At 39.4% G+C, this 20,721-nt stretch overlaps 1 protein-coding gene across 1 annotated transcript in view; it reads right to left on the bottom strand.

Annotated features, from left to right (window-relative positions):
• Positions 1-20,721, bottom strand: part of uggt2 (UDP-glucose glycoprotein glucosyltransferase 2) — a gene marked incomplete at its 5' end in the record, with an annotated part of 33,841 nt that overhangs the window by 2,110 nt on the left and 11,010 nt on the right. The window contains 17 exons of the mRNA XM_083908818.1: positions 1,467-1,627; positions 1,793-1,975; positions 2,618-2,702; positions 2,819-2,926; positions 8,747-8,770; positions 8,859-8,939; positions 9,086-9,168; positions 9,331-9,415; positions 12,315-12,400; positions 12,577-12,735; positions 12,865-13,054; positions 14,653-14,732; positions 15,331-15,433; positions 15,654-15,749; positions 16,717-16,847; positions 17,377-17,508; positions 20,341-20,547. Coding sequence (XP_083764944.1) covers positions 1,467-1,627; positions 1,793-1,975; positions 2,618-2,702; positions 2,819-2,926; positions 8,747-8,770; positions 8,859-8,939; positions 9,086-9,168; positions 9,331-9,415; positions 12,315-12,400; positions 12,577-12,735; positions 12,865-13,054; positions 14,653-14,732; positions 15,331-15,433; positions 15,654-15,749; positions 16,717-16,847; positions 17,377-17,508; positions 20,341-20,547 — 1,994 coding nt within the window. The remainder of the gene's footprint in view (positions 1-1,466; positions 1,628-1,792; positions 1,976-2,617; positions 2,703-2,818; positions 2,927-8,746; positions 8,771-8,858; positions 8,940-9,085; positions 9,169-9,330; positions 9,416-12,314; positions 12,401-12,576; positions 12,736-12,864; positions 13,055-14,652; positions 14,733-15,330; positions 15,434-15,653; positions 15,750-16,716; positions 16,848-17,376; positions 17,509-20,340; positions 20,548-20,721) is intronic.

Genomic DNA, 20,721 nt, shown 5'->3' with positions numbered 1-20,721 from the left:
GCCTAATAAACAGCACTGCAAACACTGGCAGGACTTTGAACCTGCTGTCGTGGTCCGAAGCATCAGCTTCGCTTAGCTGAGCTTCCTGGACAGTTTCTGCATCCAACAAAGTGTTTTATCAGCTGTCTGCGTGGCTGAGATTGCACCGTGTCCATGACTGTGACGCCTGTTGCCTGCCTCCATCCATCCATCCATCCTCTTCCACTTTATCGTCAGATGACCAAGGACGGAGCTCCTGGAGTCAGTGATGAGTTAAGTTGAAAAGCTTTATTGAAGACAGCTCAGACCCGAGGAGGAACTGAGACAATGCCAAGCATGAACAACGAGATGTTAACAGTTGGGCATCCTCCGTCATTCTGCCTGTGAATCTCAAGAGTTAAGGTTTGTTGGTGCCAATCCCAGCTCCCAACATAGGGCGAAGGCAGGGTTCACAGCTGGAAAATTCAAGTCTGTTGCGTTTACACTTTCCACTGATGCCTAGTGTTTGCTCCTTGTATGAATTGTTGGGTTTCTCTGCTCTGCATGATGTTGTCTGCTGTATGCACAGTGCCTTGAGATGATGCATGTTGTGGTTTGGTGCTATACAGATAAAAATTGAATTGAATTGTACTGCCAAATTCTCTGGAATAATGTTGGAGGCAGCTCAAGTCGAAGAAAATGAACATTCAGTTCACAAGTGACTGCTCAGGTGGACTTTGCTGCAGTTAGTATGTCAATGACATGCTCCCTCAAAACCTGTGGCATCTGTGGCACTGTGTTTTAGAGTGGACTTTTACTGTCATCTGTCTCTCTCTGATCATTTAAGGAAACAAGTAGTGTTCACCAATACAGAAAAAAAAAGTCTCCTTCAAAAGTGTTGTTGAGTCTACTTAATCATTTTCAGGGGTTTAAAAACGTTCGCTAATATTGATTTGTTGATTTCAGGTTGAGCAAAGGGATTTAGGGAAAATGTTTTTAGTTTTCCTAACAGTTTCTTACAGAGCCAACCTCTGACAGTCGTCAACTGAGGTGAGGTGTTAAAAATGTATTAAAGTTTAGTGTTTCTCTGAATAATAATTTTAAAAATCCCTGAGATTGACTGATTTAAAAATCAGTGTACTTGTTCCCCCCTTTTCAGTGATGTTTTTGACTAGTTAAGAACTAAAGAAATTACTACAAAAATAATGACAATTCTCTGAATATAAGCCAATGTAAAGACAAATAGTATTTTGATTTGATTTGATTTTAATGATAAAACAAACTGGGTGAAATGCCCACAGGTAAGACAGTAGCTATGGAAACACAATGTACTTAATGCTAATATTTTTTAAACGCATGGTTGAATTACTATATGCAGCAACAGAGTGGCGACTTTACTTTGCCTTGAGAACAATATTAATAATAAACAGAATGAATTATATTGTTGTGTTGTTGGGTCGAACTATTAAAATCGTTTTTGCTTTGGCATTAAAAACTAAAAAGCCTACCTGATGTGGTACTTCCTATGTGCCAGATGTGAGGCCCAGTAGCCCGTTTTCCAGAAGCGATAGCCTTCCATCTCTCTGCGGCTGTCACAAAATGGCGTGTAGCCATAAGGAGCACCCTCCAGATCTAAATCCCTCAGCTCCTTCAGATCAGCCCGGACAATCTGAAAGCGAGCGAGAACACCGGTGAGCACAGAGACGATTGATGGCACTGCAGCGGTGCTCAAAGTGTCCTCCTTTTGTCAAACTGAAACTGATCCAGATGAGTCTCGCTCTCGCCTGAACGCTTACGCATTTCTCCAACCTGTCAGTAAGACTTGATTCCTCACCTGGTCGGCGTCAACAAAGATAATCTTCTCCACAGCCAGGGGGAACAGAACATCCAAGAATAGGATCTTGTATCCCCAGATAATGCGCTGCTTCTCCGTCTGCTGGTGAAGCCACCGGGGCCACTTGTACTGCACAAATTCATACTGGAAGCCGTACGACTCTGCCATGTGAGAGATGGTCTCCTGAAGGTCGGCATGAAACAAAACACCAAAGGTCAAAGAGGTCAAATGCAAGAGTGTGTTTTTGTGCAAGTGAATATATGTATACATATATTCACTTGCACAAAAACACACACATGTATATATGTGTATACACACATATATACACATGTATATATATACATATATATGCACTTTAATCAGAAATACACTCTAGATATTGTTAATGTCGTAAACAACTATGCTAGCTGCAAACGTCTGGTTTTTAATGGAATATGTACATAGACTATATTTTCTATTCATTTTGCAAATCTTTTGATGAATAAAAGTGTGAGTTTTAATGGAAAACACAAATAAATTGTATAGGTGACCCCAAACTTTTGAACAGTAGTGTATATATATATATATAAATATATATATATTTAAAAATTATATAATATATATTTAACTGCAACTTGTTTGGCGTCACCTCCTTCCAGGATTATTTTCATTCAATGTGTCAGAGAAAGCACTGAATTAATTTTCACCCCACCACTCATAAACCTGAGATCACATACAGTATCTTCACAAAGGAGGAAAAAAAAACAAAAAAAAAACACAGACTGCTATTTTCTTCATTTCGAAAAACTCTGGGATCATATCTTTTTGAGCAAGTCAGTGAAGTACCTTGAAAGATGGCGATAGGTAATTCTTCAGAAACCAGAACTTGACAGGTGTTTTAGTATGTCGAAGGACAGACAGCATCATTATTCTGAGAAAGAGATAGAACGATTGAGAGGTGAGTCTTGGGATCAGGGCTGAAAGGAATGTAATGTGTGTGTGTGGGACGTGTAAAGCGAGCGTGCTTGTGAACTCGCGGAGACTCACCTAAGAAAGCGCTCATACAGATGGCCTGAGGCAACAGAAAATATGTTTAGAACATCTTCTTTCTTCTTCTGCTCTCCGTCACCCTTCTTGGAGCCACCACCTGTGATGCTGTAAATGACACAGTTACGTACGTGAGGCGTTTGTCTTTTGACTGATGCCCTTTTCCCCACGTTGTGACAGTAAATCAGAACGGAGCCAGAAGTCACCGTGCTTTTGTAAAGCCAGGGTTTTTGTTTTTTTGTTATCAGTGATGCCTCCCAACAGAAAACACTTTCACACAAACCATGCATCACTTCACTACAGAGCTGAAACAAATCAACAACACATTAGTACAGACACTGTGAAGACAGCTGTTACATGTACAGCTCCTTTGGTTTACATACCTCAAAACTTATTACAGTGTATAATGCTGTGTTTTTATATCAGATAATTTAACAGCTTTTCACAGATGCAGTGTTTTTTTCAGTTTTTTTGTGACAGCAGAAATGAAATGTTATAAAACATGGAAAAAAATGATTTCCCCCATGCCAACAACACAGCATCATCAGGTAATTGTGTTAATTATGAGTAACAACCATGCCTAACAATATCAGTTTAAAAAGCAGTGGCACCACCACGTGTGATGATGGTGTAAAAAGACTGAAGGAATGTTATAGCTTTCATTTATCTGAGTTTTTTTTTTTGTTAAAGATCTAGCAAGACATTGCTGTTGCCCTGGCAACCTGATGTCACTGGGATGGACTGTAAGTTCTCTGCATGGAGCTTATCCTATGGATTTTAGTATTTTCGACGCTGTTCATTAACACTGCACAAAACAAGTGTGATGTCATTTATCAGGCAAAATGGCCCGTTTTACAGAGAGGAAGAAACAAAGAATAGAAATTGATTATCATAAATCATGCTGCTGGAGACTTTTATTTTTGAATTTCTGACATTATGATGCATCATTTCCAGCTTCTCTTCTTAGTTGTATTCTGCATCTCAGTGTCATTAACTCAAGGGGCGAACTCTCGAAACCATGAGTTATATGGAGGCGTGGTATTCAAATTACAATCATTTTCAGCTGCCACATTAGTCAAAAGGCATACACCAGGATTGGGTGGCATACGCACGTTTCATGAATCACGCATGAGACTTGAGATATTTACACCTGAAACTTCACCAGTTTCTACGCAAGTTTGATAAATGAGGAAAGAGAAAGAAGACGGTGCAACAACTCCTGCGTTTTAAAAAAGAAAGTGGGAGGAAGTCTGGGACAATGAGCCTCGCACTGATTAGACAAGATCGTACCAGTGATGCAAGCATGGACTAAAATAGCCAATCGCAAAATATGAATGCAGTAGCTGGTATTTGAGGGGCAGTTGATATGCCAATTTATATCACATGTATAATTTCAATACTTCACACTTAACTGTGATGATTTCAACCTGAAAAAAGTGTTTAGTTACACTTATAGGCAGTCATATAAGGTTAAAATATTGTATTTTTCCATTACAATGATGAAAGCATTAAATTAATTGTGGATCTCTGCTACACTGAAACTCCTCTCATTACTGTGGGTTCTAAGGCTGCCCTGGATTGGGAGCAGCCTCCCATGTTCAAAAAATGTAGAGACAGATGAGGAAAACATTACAAAACAGTAAAACAAAGGTACTATGTGAATTACTTGTCCGGGACCAAAATAGATGTCCTGAAGGGATATCAGCCATGGAGCACCACTTACTAAAGTGGTTTATGTACCAGACAACAAACTTAACTCTTTACATGGTCTATGTATATGTGTATATGTGTGTGTATACATATATATATATACATATACAGTACATATACATATATACGTATACATATATATATATGTACATACATACATATACATATAGACTAATTGCGTTGTTTCCAATTGTGATTTCGATTTTAATTTTTCAACCCTAGTCTGCACATTAGTGCCGATCAAGTCAGTCCTTTATTGTAGTAACCTAAGACAATTTGTCAGATTATCCAAGGGACACGCTATATGAACGCAACAACATGCCCCAACCACCGTTAAAAGAGCTACCAGCTCATGATGCAAGGCACATTTAGCGGACATGAAATCGGGATTTTTGCTGGAGGGCAGATGTGTCTGCAGTCAAGCTGTGTGTCCTTGTCTGAAACAGACTGCAGATGAGGAAAGAGAGCCTCTCCCACATTCAATCAGCCACTGCCATGGCCCCCGAGGCTCCTGGAAGACACCAGTGAGTGAGAGGGAGGCGTGAAGGGAGGAGAGGGAGCAGAATGTTTTTTGTTTTTTTTTCTCTACATGTCCTCTAAAACCAGCTCTGACACACGTACAGTAGTCTGACTGGTAAGCATAAACAGGAACTCAGTGAGGGCCAGGAATATCACCTGCACTGCACTGTGCTCCCTCAGGGTTGGAGGAGCGGTGAGACCATTTTGGTTGACTCACTCAAGATACTGTTGAATAAACTTTAAACAAGATCTTTCACCATCTGATCAAATAAAATAAAATCAAGTTCGGGGCGAGAGAGAAGACCAAAATACTAAAAGACATAGGAAGGAAACCATGACTCCATATATGCTGTTTGACTCAAGGTATGGTCCAAAATTCATATACCAAAAAAAAAAAATGTCCAAAACCTTAAAGCAAAAAACGCCTCCAGATCAAATGAACGACTAGAGGAAAAGTTGGCTCACAGATCTGGTCATAGCATCAAAAGTGTAGAAAAGAAACTTTGTCAAATCAGGTCATAAATAAGCATCAGTGCACAGAGCAGATTAGGAGTTGAGAGTACTGCAGGCTGAGCAGAGCAAGAGAGGACAACTTCCCTTCATCTTCTCACAACCAAAGACAAAAGAGGAGAGAAAAAAACCACACACACAACCAAGAGAGAACCAAACAAAGATCAAAGATGTAAGAAAAGAGGAGACTATTTTCAGTCAGGATTATTCATGCACTACAGAAATTATACTCCCTTTAAAAATTTAACTACTCTGTCACTTGTACTTCCTTATGCTTCATAAGGGATGGATCCACCTCGATAATTCTCTAAAGGTGTTCGATCAATACATGGCCTTCAGTCCTGCCTTTGATGTAGAATCCCTCAAAGCATCCTGAGCCTTCAAATGAAGTGATGAGCAGAACATTATCTTTACTTGCAAACCAGCAATATTGTCGGAGATCACAGTTCAAGGTCTTTACGGCGTCTCTGCTCAACTGTTCAGCACTTTTGCAAATGTAATTTATTCCATTGTACATTTATTTCAGTGTTGCATGATAGAGTTCTTTTTCCTCTTAATGAGGACAATGTTTTCTTCTTCCGGAGGGCTTTACTGTCAAACAAGTAAACATGTTGTATTTGTGAGAGAGAGGAGATTAAGTCTGCATCAGTGCTTTCCTTCAGTCTGTCTTGGTGGTTATTCCTAAGGATGCCGAGGTTATACTTTTAAACAGCATCATTGTATGAACACAAAGCATGTCAAGTATGTTTTGTTTTTTGCCTAAAAGGGATGAGTGGCTTCCACATATGTTCATATTTACAAAGTCTTATTTAGAAAGGAAGATCCACTGAAATCATGCCAAAACAAACGTTCTCTCTTCTCTCTGAATGCAGTCAAATGTAAGTTAATTTTAGATTCATACATCATGGGCACTTAATGAGCTTTTATGTCTCTTGAAACCATCTTATTGAACCGCTTATTTAGCCTTTTAATGTTGAATGTATTTTTATTACTCAAATCCAAGCACACCATGGGAAATGATGCTAAAAATTGCATTCAATTATAAATCTTATCACCGATCTATCAAAACACTGTAAGCTTCTTATCTTGTCCCGGCCAAGGCTGATGTAGGCTACACAGGTGAGCACAAATGTTGGCCTGGAGGGATTTATAATCCTCTCAGCTTGTTCCAACTCTGCCTCAGGGTACGCTCCCCACCTGATTAAGACAGGAGTTACCTCGACACTACATGGAGAGGAAGCATCCTGACATCAGACAGCCAAACCACCCGATTAGCTTTGTTCAACAAGAAGCAGCAGTGACTCAACTATGAGCTCCACGCTTTGTCTCAGAGGGTGACCGTTCACTGCTGAGAATACAGACACACCATACAGAGACGGAATGATTCGCAGCAACAGCAGTATGTTCCCAACCACCCTAATATTGTACATGATCATAGCCGTTCCACTGCTCACAAAAGACATGTCATGTTGACTCCACTGGGTGAATAAAACCATTAAATGTCTCACAACCCTGCACTACTGGTGTCTTCTCTTCACTGTACTGTTTGAGAAATAATGGCAGCACCTGCCAATTTAACTCTGTCATCACTGTCATGATCTCTATTCACACTTTCTCTTATAAACAGTACATGCCTGGCACAAACAGAACTTTAAGTTCCAAGGTGATGCCCTCACCGGGGTCTCAAACGGAAACTTAAATGTGGCAAAGTTCTTATTCAGCACGTGGGCACAGAATTTATACAAGTAATCCTCCTGTTCTCTAGGGAGAAGAGTTGCATAGGTCAACATGAGCTGACCCATCTCACACCTGGTCAGCACTGAACAGCACATAACTGCACTTGTTTTCTGGTTTCTTCACATGTCTGATTTACAACTGAGCTTAGATTGACCTAATTAGTGTGAGCCAGATTTTTGGTCAGCTCCTGCTCCTAAACCTTTTGAGATATCTCCACCGGTCCAACTCTGGAACGTCCGACCAGAACCGGTGTAGTGTGGATAGAATTGAAGATAGTGTTACTGACCCTTGTTGTTCTGCGGCCATATTGTATTGAGTAGAACGCATATCTAAACTTTTACAGGTCACAAATTGTGTCCGATCTTCACGAAACTTAACGTACATGATCCTTGGACCAAGCCTCACAAAAGTTACCAGAAGAATTTTTGATTTTCGGAAGTATTTGCCCGTCACAGGCAGACGAAATCCCAAACAGGTAGTTAGCTCATATATCAGAAACGCTTTCACGTATCGAAACCAAACTTTGAACAAACATGAACCCGGAGATTCCAATATGAGGAAGCACAAGATCTGAAAAATTAATTATCGATGAAATTCTAAGCTGAAGTATCAACACACCCTATTCCACGAGCTGCTCGCATTAGTGAAATGCACCCGAGCATGCACACTCTGCAGTTCCCCCGGAAATGCATTCTAGTTGGTAATGTTCTATCTTCTGCCATTGTTCTTAATCCTCCTCCACCAGGGAGGAGTTGCTCCGGATTCTAAGAACTAATATAGTCACCTTTACTGGTAAAACTTTATAATAAGTACACACTATTAGAATTAGTTAAGCATTAATAAATATTGAATACATAATTTATAACACATGAATACTCAATAGTATGTAGTTAATAAACACAGTTATAAATGTTTTACCCATCCCATCAGCTGAGGAACAGTGTCCAAATAGCTACTGTACTCAAGCAGCCAATTATAATATTTATTTATAAATATATTTGAATGTATAACTGTGTTTATAAACTACATGCTAATAAGTATTCATGCGTTACACTTGCTTAACTAATGCTAATGGTGTGTACTTATATATATTATAGTGTGTTAAGTGTTTTACCTGCTACTGCACAACACACAGTTCATAACAAAATATTTGAACTTGAAATAACATTTTAAACGTATGTATGTACCGGTCACTGAATATTGTCTTTAAGCATTTATGTGATGTATTTTTTTTTTTTTTTTAAAGATGGAAACATGAAAACATTAATAAGTGAATAAATAGGTAAATAACTTGTAACATAGCACCACAATAACACCATATTGTGTTTCAAAAGAAAATGTCATTCTGATTAGCACAGTGGCTGAAAACAAACAACAATAAACACTGCATGCTAATGAGTATGACAAAAGAAGGATTTAGAGGTGTTACATGGTTGCAGCAACACTGCCTACCTTTTCTCAAAAGTGCTCCAAACACTTCATACAGCAAGCATTAAGTGAGGAGACAGGATCACACAGTTAGGAAGTGCTGAGGGGGGAGGGGGACACACAAATGCACACATACCTACAGAAGCACATATTTTTTGCAAGACTAGATCTTACAGCATAATATCGCAGTCTGGATCCACGGGAGGAAAAAGATCTCCTGAAACCGCAACGTATGATTGACAAACAGAAGGCGCATAAACAAACCCACCAATCAATGTGCTCACTGTTGATACAGTCTCTCAGCTGTGGAAGGATTTTAAATCTACTTAAAATCTCTTTTAATACATGAAACAGAATGCATACCTTGCTATGGAGTCCCAGATGCCTTTACTTTCACTCGTTTCACTTAGAAGATCTTCGTTGATTTTATCAGCCTTTTTCTGCACCTACAACAAGAAAGGAGACATCAAAACCAGGTTGATGATTGACTGATGTGTTTATGCGTGACTGTCTGTAAAATCATTGCATCATACTTTATTTCTGACCAGTAAATGACGAGCATATTTTATTTCAAGTTTGAGAGAACGAAAAGTATGAAACACACTCACTCTGACTTTGATAATCTTACTGTGGAAACTGTTCAGCACAACTATAACATCACCAGCATCTGCAGGGGAATCAGTTCCATCGTGCCTGAAAGAGTGGATAAAGAGTGAGATTGCAGCTGGTTCGTCTAACAAAGGGGAAGAACCACCTGTATAAATAAGACTTAAATAATAAGACTCTAAATAATTCAGCCCAATCAATCTATAACCTTGCTAAAAACAACAACAACAAATAGATCCGCAATAGATGAATCTTAACAAGCACCAATTATCCACATGCTTGGCTATGAATGCCAATAACTTTTGAAAGTGCCATCACTTTTTTTTTAATGCATGTCCAGTTAATACCGTTATCAGACTTCATACAACATTTAATTAAACAGAAAATGAAATAAGCCATTTGTGAACAACAGAGCAGAGATTAATCCACACATAACATTTCCTATTTATATAACACAAAAAAATGGTTGGATGATAGTGTATGTATTTGATTGACAGAGGAGGTGACAGAGAGAAAAAACACCTTTCAAACTTGTAATGATTCAAACAACTGAGGCGAGACAACATTTATCAGTGGCTTTAAATAAGAAAACCGAGGCTGACATTTTATTTTACTTTACTTGTAAAATGCTTATATATTGTACATCCATTCAACTGTACAACAGTTGAACCATTGAGTCTTAGTTAGTGTATATTGCATGCTAACCATTGAAATTGATTGGCTTTTCATGTATGAGTGACTGACATTTTTTGCCTAAGAAAGAATGAAAGAACACACACTATAGACTGCTCCCTGAGGGAGACAACAGCAGCTAATAGAGGCAGCACTGACAGAGTGAGAGCACCCTCTTAAAAGCGAATACTGGGACAGCTGCCAGGGTCACACTCCAACCATATTCATTACCCTCCATCACCATTAAGAATCACCTTACCATTATTTTATCCATCACTACTTCCCAGTCATGCTGTATATAATGGTAGATTTAATGAGCGAGTCTGTAGAGTATTGACTGTATAACACTGGCCTTTCACTGTAATTGTTTTAGGACTGATTTGTCCAGTCATGAATGTGTTTGGAAGGCAGGATCTGCAAGGTCTGCTGGTGAAACACCAGAGAGCAAACTTTAGGCAGGGATGAGCAATAGACTATGATGCACAACAAGCCATTACAACCACAATGCTTACTAAAGGCAAAAAGCTAACCTTATCACTATGATAAATGCTCCCTTCTCATGTGGCCATAAATGCATCCCACTTTGCTCAAGTGTTGCTTGTGCTTTGCCCACCCTGCTGTCACTGGTGCAACTCAGCCTTTAGGGCTTGTGTTAGAAGCACCAGAGATCAATCTGTATCCATGCACTGAGGAGAGGAGAGCTGGCTGTCTCATTCATCGCTGTCAGGGGGAGGCACAGTGGCAGTGCAAGGTGCATGAGGAAAACGCAGGCTCTGGGACTGGAGAGAACGGACACTCCCACTAGGTGCTGATCGGCCACCTAACCAGAGCAGAGTGCCGCTAACCACAAGAATAATGACACTGTCGAGTTGAAAAATGACATCACCTCTTAGCTTCACCTGGAGGATTGGGGAATAAATCTTGGTTGTCTGATATGATTCCAGGGGAACCGAGGGCTGTATGTGTCCTAAATCTTATGGATATCGAAAAAGGACAATGTCTGTGATTTTCGGGACATCTAGGATAGTGTCTGCCAATATATAATTGGGATAATTATAACTTGAATGTGAAGGATTATTGGTCTATTGTTATATTAAACAGAAATTAACAGACACTAGAGGTGAGCGAGATATAACGTCTAAGACAACATATGCAAGTATTTAAATGACTTGGCAAAAACTGATGAAATATACACTGAAACTCCACACATTCCCAGAATGGGTGCAGCAGAGGCCCTCCTTGCTGCAGCAGTGAGCAGGATTCAGTGTCACATGAACACTCGTGGGACTATGTGATCACACAATCCCACAATGCTAGGGAGAAAACATGGAGACACCAGCTCCCCAAACTAAGTCTTTGAAATAGTTTTAATTATTTGCTCTTGCTTGTACAATTTATCTTACAGCAGAGCATCTGAATTTTTACCAAGAGTTCAATAACTCTACATTGTAGTTCAGTTAGAGTTTATCTGTAAGCATCCATTAATGGCTTAAACAATTAATATACAATTTCAAAGGATATCTACAATATTGAGACATTATTTTTTGGCCATATCACCCACCCTGTCTAATAAGATTACATTTCCTCTGACACAGGATTTTTATTTGTTTTAGGGCAAAGTACAAAGTACCACAGTAAAGTGTTTAGTCACAGCAGAAATGCAGCATTAAAAGAATACGTTCAGAATCCCAGTAGCCTAACAGCTCACGTTCTACTGCATAACTGCAAAGTCCACAGTTTGTGTCATGACATAGTCCTTTACTCTCTGACGTTTCCTGTTTATCTCTATACATATTGTAAAATAGCTAGAAAAATAAAGTGACTTTTTTTGAGAAATCTTATCAAACCAAAGCACAACACATTTTATACATCACGGGAAATTAAACAACACCAACACACTCTGACTCGTACATACGCAGCCTTTGACATCTACACTGCCCTAACTAAAACACATTCTGCAGCTGAAATTCAGTCTGGGGTGGATGGCAAGGAAGGTGACCAGCGGAATCATTCCTGCACTCTGTCTTTTCTTTAATAGCATCCTTTTCCTCCTATCTGTCTCTCTCCTCACTGTGCTGAGCAGAACTCCCTGCATTCATCAAAACCTTGAGCTGCTAGTGCCAGCAGCTCTCCATGTTACCATAGTGATCAGATACTGTACATACCTACTGACTGGTATAGAGAAAAAAAAGAGGTAACTAAGAGCAACCTTGAAGCTGAGCTGCTGAGGAAGTCTGTTAAATAGCATCATCATCTAAGTGTTTTCTGCATAGGATGAGATGGAATGGGACAGGAATCATAGGAAAATACTCACGCGAGAACCTGATAGATGTCCTCTGATCTCCCTTTACGTAACTTCAGGATCCAAGCACCAGGATTGGCTTTCAGCTGGAAATATCCCTGTTATTGTTGGAAAAAGTGAGAGTGTAAGAAATGTTTGCAGTAAGAACACAATTCACACTTGTTTTCTCAAACCTGACACCGGACATTTCTTTACTACTGTAATTAACTGCTATACACACAATGTAAAAAAAACTGTCTTGGTAATGCTGGTATAAAAGAGAGAGATTGCTGACCAGGTTAGCCATGACAATAGTGTCATACATGAGTGGGTCTCGACTCATGCCCAGTGTAAACTGGAGTCCACGTGGAGGCTGACCAGTTGACAGGTCAAAGCAGTGACCCTCCAGCAAAAGGTGCTCCAGTTCATACTCTGCCGCCACAACCCCATTCACCTGGAGCAAAACCACAAATTGCACAATGACAAATCAGTCGGGGGAAATGATTGAGAGGAAATACTTCAAGCCTACCTAAGGGGTGAAACGGATAGGAACTAAGCACTGAATAAAAGAGCAGGACAGTACCTCCTGCAGGTGGATGTTGTCCAAGTCATGAGGGCTGCGCACTGCCTGCACCATCCAGCTCTCTGGTGTGATCATATTAAGGGTGAGAAGTGGAGATTCTGGGAGGTCCATAAAGCGAGCAACTGGTCCTGGAGACACTGTGTCATTGGCTAAGAAAAGCACATCAGACTCCAAGACAAAGCGGTAAAAGCTGCAGAGACAAATAAGCAGAGGTGATGAAAATATAAATGTTTGCCAATTAATTGCACTTGAGCATGACATTTCAAAATGGTTTCACACAAACTGACACAGCCTAAAATGTTGGGGATATTGCAGAAGTTGGACAATAGTCTTTCTGGAACAGGAGATGTGCTCCTGTTTTTTAATGACAGTTATAAAATCTCTTCAAAGAGGGGGATTTAATACTGCCAGTGTTCCCTACGAGCCAGTAAAAGAAATAAGTGCAACAGTCTGTGTAACAAAATTGCTCTCTGTACTCATTATATAACTATAACTAGAGTTGTTGAAGAAGCCAGCTCCAAGCTAATGTTTATGCTAATTGCTTTTCAGTGTGCCCTCTGACCCACAGGAGTCATAATGAGTCCAGGTAATGTGAAAGATAATAAACTGATTATCTTTTTATTTGAAATGCCCTCTTTTACTTTAATGTGCATCACTACATTTACTCACGAGGGCGTTTGTCAAAACTTAATTCCCACCACAACAGCTATGTTTCTGTGGCCCAGAGCAGACTGGCTAAATTGGGGTTGTTGACCGCAGGGAGAGGTGAGAGCTGCTACTGCAGCACTGGAAAGAGGTGGAGGAAAGGTTGTAGTTAAGGAGGAGAAATGTGGTACAGTAGGGGCCAAGTACACCGTCTTCATTCAATTGATTCTATTTTGTCAGATAAACAATTTTCCAGGAAAAGACAAGAGCAAGAAGATGAGCAGCCCTATGGCCTCACTACCACTCAGAGAAGTATTACAGTTGACACAATGAACTCATTGATGCATAACTGTATCACCAAGGTTGGGCTATAGGTTTATCAAGGCTATAGTATGGCATCTATTAAGATATGTAATGATGAAATCCCAAAAGCTGTACTGCCACATTTTCTTAGCTACAATGTCTGTTTCTTAATGACATTTTACCTTTAAAAACAGATATCCCTTCTGCAGAGGTTTTACATGGCTTTTATTTTGTTATTTTGTATTAATATTTTTAGTAGCATGCTTTATTTATCTCTAAAATATCACTACAACATCATCATCATTACATGCATCTGTCTCTCAGGTATACATGATTTTTGAGGTTGTTTGTAGCAGAGGGATTATTTCAATCAAGTCAATTGCACTAGATTTCTAACACAGTTTAATCAAGGTTTCAATGTAAATTGCTCTTCTAAAGTGAGTGTACATTTCATGGAAATGCTCCACCATTTTATGTCGGGAACAATTTAGATAACTGAACGTGTTATGTAAACATTAAGTAAAACAAAGTGAAAACACCTCAAATGACATTATGACTAACATTTACAAAGTTATAGGTGTAATGGACGGATTCAATGTTTCATTAGTTGTTGTTTTTACTGCATGACTTGAGCTGCAAAGGTGCAAGCTGTAAGCAATTTAACCAGAGATGTGAGGGGAGGCCCAAAGCAATAAGGTGGTGTTATTAAGCAGATTGCATCTGTGCAGTATAATTTAACAAAGGGATGGAGTGAGGCAGAGATGCCAAGTCTGCTGTGGACAAAAGATACACAAACAAGCCAAACAGGAAAATTTAATTACTGATGGGGCTGGAGCTTACCTCTTGAGGGGCATCTCGGACAACTTGGCCCTACAATTCATAAACACCTGCAGTCTCACATTGACCACTTGACTGAGCACCTGCAAGAGTCACAGAAGAAGAGTCCCAGGTAGACACATATTCACTCAACAAAATGGCTGAAGACAGCTTTCAGTTTCACTGCCCAGTATTATTACTATACTCAAGGTCCTCAAATGACAAAACACAGACATTCTTACACAACATTTTTCATGATATAACTGGTCAAAAATAATGAGTGGAGCTGCCTCACTTGGAACCAGCTATGTTGCTGATATGCTGGTATTGTACTTTCTACTGCATGCTGCGGAAGACTACTGGAGAGCGTACACTGCAAACAACGGCTAGTGAAGGTGACAGTCTTGCTGGCTGCTTGAAAAAGACAGGGTGACTCATATTTCCATATATTCCCCAAGTCAAATTCTTCGCCACAGCAAGCCTCGAGCAAGAAGCTGCAGACAGCCAGTGGGCTTTAGTGAAACAAAGCTAAAGAATAGATTTCAATATAACTTCTTCAGGTCAAACAAGGATAAAGCACCATACTTTTAGCACATAATGGATGCTTTCAAACAATACTATCAACAGAAAAATTGTATAGTATAATTTAGACTAAACAGCATAGAGAATAAAAAGAAGTACAGAGGGAATAATTCAGCTTACAATCAGCAGAGAGGACATCTTCTGTGCCTCCCTACTGAGGGGATCAACGATAGCCACCACATCATAGCACACCTCATTTTCACGTGGTGAGAGATGCAGGATACTGGAGGAGGAGACCAGCACATCAGAGCGAATTCAGCAACAAAGGTTATACAACACTTATTCAGCAGAACTGCAATTCAAAAGGTTTGCCTTTCTGGCTTCTTGAAAGGATGGTGAAGCAAATTTCAGATCCACTATGGCAAAAGCAGTGTGAAGAAGCAGTGCTTACATGACACTAAATAAGGTAAAAAAAAAAAAAATAATAATAAAAAACTGCACACCTGTGGCTGTCTTTGATAAAGTGGACATCCCTCCTGACTTCTCCTTTTGGGGCAGCAGTTAGCAGGGCATCAACTTTCATGACTAAGTCACTGGCCCTAAAGGAAAAGAGGTGTATTAGGGTCACTCAATCGCTTATTAATCATACATGTTAGGAGAGATGTCAAATAGAGCTCACATAATGTGATGTCAAGCTGTTAACAAGGTAGCCTCACAAATCAATGAAGCCTACATTCAAACTGAGAGAATGATATTGCCCTCGCTTTTCATACAGTATCTTCAGAATATATTCAGACTATTCGTGCTATTGATTTAAATAGATACCATTTCACAAATTAGTGTTCCGTCAATAATATACTGACAAAGTAAAGCCATATCTTTACAACTGTATAAGTATGTATTTAGTATTCTGTAGAAAGCCCGTTGGGGACAGATTAAGCTTCAAGTCTTTTTGGGGTAGGTCTCTCTCTATGAGCTTTGCACACCTGCTGTATCTCATTCTTCCAGGCAGTTCATTTCTTGTTCTGTCAGACTGAAAAATAAGCATCTGCGAGCTGCTGTATTCAGACATCTCCTGGCTGGGTCACTCAAAGAAAGTCAAAGCTTTGTGCCACTCCATCATTGCCTTGCCTATATGCTTGGGGACATTGTTGAGCTAAAGAGATTCAGTCTGATCAATTTCCTTCTCCCAGCCACCATGTGCATCACCACAGGGATGGTTTCATCCAGGTGCTAAGCAATGCCTGATGTCCAGCATACTTGGAGTTCTTTCAAAAATGTTGACATCAAACATGACACTCTTTTTGCTCATCATCTTGGAGGCCTTAAAATACTGAAAATGGGTATGGGTGGGTATGCAGCATGTCTGTGTTTGTTAAAGTTAGATATGGTTTTATGGCGCATCTGACACTTCCCCCGGTAACGGGGGCAACCGTGAAGAAGACGTTAAAAACAAATAGAATTTATATAAATATGCATTAAAGGGAAACAAACATGTCCAATTGAGATAATTGGTGGGAACGGAAGAATATTTTGTGTCAAATAAGAAACGGATGCAATACATACTGCTTTGGCTTCAGCTCCATCTGCATCACTCTGGCTTTGACTTTCTCTGCAGAACCACTCAGTGTAATTTTCTCCAGCAATTGGAAATCCTCCACAGTGAATTCTTCCAGCTCTTCAAACGGACCAAGGATCTAACATGGAGAAAATAATGCAGTCAGAATATGAATTTTCCAATTCATTTCTCAGCATGTATTATTTACTACTTGCCAAAGGGAAGTTAAAAGTAATGTTATTGTAACAATGTTTTCTCCACTTAAAGTCATGGCAGTCAGCGATGTGGTTTCTTCCTTTCTATTTTGGGAGTAGAGCTGTGCCACTGCAGCAGTGGAATGTAAAATGATATTAATTGTTACTGCCATCTTAGAGGCTGGGCTTCTTTATCTGTAACTGTCAGCAACACTGCTGCTTACACAGTACATGCACATACAGTCAGCAGATACAGAGACACATACACAAACACACATGGGTGGTGCTGTTTGTGCTGCCTGTGACCTTTGAGAAACAGACATCAAGCTGATTGGACAGCGTTAAGGAAGCACTCAGAATTCACTAGAGGGAAAAACTTCCCAAGTGCAGCGGCTAAGAGCATCCGACTCCACTGTAGCAGACGCCAACAAATGCATCCTTGGTGACAATATGTTGTATATTAAGTCTACTCACCCTGCCGTTGCCGACCACTGCCCGCTCTCCAGGACTCAGTCTCATGACATCTCGACAGAACAACTGTTGACTGCGGATAAAATCTACTTCCAATGTGTTGAACTTTTTCTCGAAGGCATCGGCGTCCATGCCCTGTTGTAGAAAAAAAAAAAAAAAAATTGTCAAAGTGATGCATTGGCGTAAGGAATGATGCATGAGGCAGAACAATTATTCACGATAACATTGATGCCTTACATCAGTGCAATCACTGCAATTTTCAAACATAAAATAATTCAGCCAGAGGAACGAGCTGTCAGAAATGCACATACGAGAAAATGAGATTAATCAATTTGTAATTAATATAACCAGCTATTAATTAAGCCTCTGCCATTTTTGTCTATAAACAAATTAGGGGTGGGAGTTTGGAGGTTTGTGGAGTCAAGTTATTAGTTTCTCTAACATTTCACTCCTCAGGAGAACAGGTGAAATACCAATAATGTCAGCACATCCAGTCAGCAAGTCTGTCTGGCAGCCAATAATAAACTCATATCCCTTGACTCTGGGTCTCAACTCACACAGCCATCTCTTGCCTAGCTTTCTATTGCTATTTCCAGCCAATTGTCTCCCTATTGTTTAAGGCTAGTATAACTGCAGGGAAGTTTGTTATGGTTGGTCCCAAACGTAACCTGACTGTGCTGTATGACTTATCCTGATGGGAGAGATATGGGCTTTCCTGTCAGCTGATTAATGCCTGAGAGTGTGTTTTCTTATGTGCAATGCTACGTGGGTGGATATTGCCCACCACAGCAAAGAGAACAGTGATGGTTGTGTACTGCTTTCTGGAGCAGACTGACGGTCAGGCTTGGCTGAGCACATGTCGCTCACACAACCAAAGAGTGAGCAAGAACTCGGCTACTCATCAGGTCCTCGAGACCAGATTTCCACCAGTGCTTTTTATTTAAAGATTCAGTGTGGAGCAGAGCCTGCCTGACAGATCAAGTGGAACTGTTAGTGAGTAGACTGTTTGGCTTGATATCCACAGACAGTGGAGCATCATGCATGCTCACAGTGTATTATGTTCAAGAGAGGAATAAGAATTTGAAGTCATCCATCACCATTTTCTCTCCAGCTGTGTGCTTAAATCAAGAAAGCAGGGCCAGACAAATCTCTGCAAGTGGTTATATCCAACCTTCATCTGCCTGGTGTTTACCATAATGCTTATGAATTCTTATCATACTCAAAATGCAAACACATTTCAATGATACAGCCAACAGGACCAAGTCTGATAATCAAATGAAAAAAAACATCCCAGTTACAAACTAACTCGCCCACAACATAGATATTAGATATTTCCAGGTATAGAAAATATGACAATATATATCATGAGATAATAAATCAGACCAGAGAGTTATCCCTTTAAAATATTTTTTGTCTCAAACTGATGAAAAAAACCCCACTTCCATTCAATTTGATGGCCTCATTCTTTCAGTTTTTATTGAAATGTAATCATGTTAAGTTGAGTGGATGACCTTTAATGGTATAAAAGGTAAATTGCTCAAAGTAAAAAAAATAAATAAGCAAAGTAGTTCACTAAAATGTAAAAAATTTATATTTTAAACAAACAGGCCATTCAGGAATTAGGACACTTGAAGCTTTTCTGCAGTGATTAAAATAAATGAAGCCTTGAAAGGTAATGCAACCAATGTCTCCAGCTTCCTTAAATGCTGTTAATTACCAAGAAAGTGTTAGAATAATCTGTTACTACATCCTCTGATGCATTATTAGGACAAAAGTGTACATCAGGAGCCAGTACTGTACAAGTACTGTGAGAAAAAGAAACAGAGGAAAATGGCCTGTTTGGTTAGAGGTTCATCCTACAGCAAGATAATGACCCAAACCATTAGAAGAAATGAAGTAAACTGTGGTTTCAAATGATGGAAGAGCAGCACAGTCTCCAGACCTAAATCCCATTAAACTGCTTTGGGAGGAACTGTACAGAAGGGGAAAGCAACAACAGCGCAACACATTTGAAGGAATGTACTTGGACAAACTCCCCAAACAACATTTCCTTTCCATTAAAAGAACAACATGTGTGAGGGTGTTTGCCTCATGAATAAATAACAAATTAGAATAGATTTCAGATTCCATGACTCGTTTAAAACAATCTTGGATATTTATTTTCCAATGCTTCAACTTCAGACTACACAGAGCCCATTATACTATGTAAAGTAAAACCTGGAAAACTGAAGGTGTTTGCTTTAAGCTTATTTTAATGCCTCAGTTTTCACCGACTGGATTTTCAGAATCAAACCCTACCACAGTAAAAAATAAAAAAAACACTATTTAAAATATATATCATAGCATCTCACTTGCTTATTTGAATTAAGATTTTGTTACCTAAGCTCAAACACGTTCACCGAGATAATAAATATTTATGACGACTGATAGCATTTCTACATTTACATGAACTGCTAATGTAGACCACACATTTTACATAAAGACTTCCACACGGTACTTCTAATGTTATTCTTAGAAAATGCTGCTTTCTCTCAAGAACCAGATAAATTGGCAACAATATTGTTGATATGACCAATCAGTATATGTGAGTCATGAAAGTCAATACCTTAACAGCTTTACAAGCACTGATTTGATTAAGTCAAACAACTATCTACCAACTATCTGATCAAGATGACGAATCACAAATACACTCAAGATAAAAATAAAAGTGCTTAAATGTATGTCATAAGAAGGTAATTATAACTCACTGTTTTATTATTATATATTTGGCAAATCAATATGTGACTAAGATGTGCCAAAAAACAGAACGTACAGTGCTAAAGAACTTTTAGCTTATTGCAATAACACAGATGTAAGATGTTCCAGTGTATTACTAAAATATAAAAAGAATGCAAATTAAAATGTTTGAAGTCTAATCATCTCTGAAGTGGCACAAAGCAAACGTGCATTTCTTAATCTCTCCTTTACCTGCATCAGTAAGTCCTTCATCTTGGTCCCCTTCTGGAGGAGCTGGCTACTTTCTTCTTTCAGGAGTTTTTGCACAAACTCTAGTGTCGCCTTAGTCTTCTGGGTGACGAAAGAGGCCCAGATAGCCCGGTACAGCACCGTGTTATCTCTGCTCGGCTTTCCACTGGGGTTATCTATCACTCCAACGCGCACTCCACGGCTGGCTTTCTGCTCACACACACACACACACACGAACAGCGGTGCTATAATTCACACAAATATCACACATTCTCATATTTTCAGAAACTGCAGGTGTCACTGAGGAAGAGAGTGTTTTTCCTATTTTACTTATTCTACCAGAAAATAATATTACTTCAATGACAAACAGCAAATGCTTGCTGT

This window comes from Microchirus variegatus (assembly GCF_963457635.1).
Source record: "Microchirus variegatus genome assembly, chromosome: 22".
Lineage (NCBI taxonomy): Eukaryota > Metazoa > Chordata > Actinopteri > Pleuronectiformes > Soleidae > Microchirus > Microchirus variegatus.
Note: the sequence above shows the minus strand (reverse complement) of the source record. Positions and strands in the feature narration are given on the sequence as shown.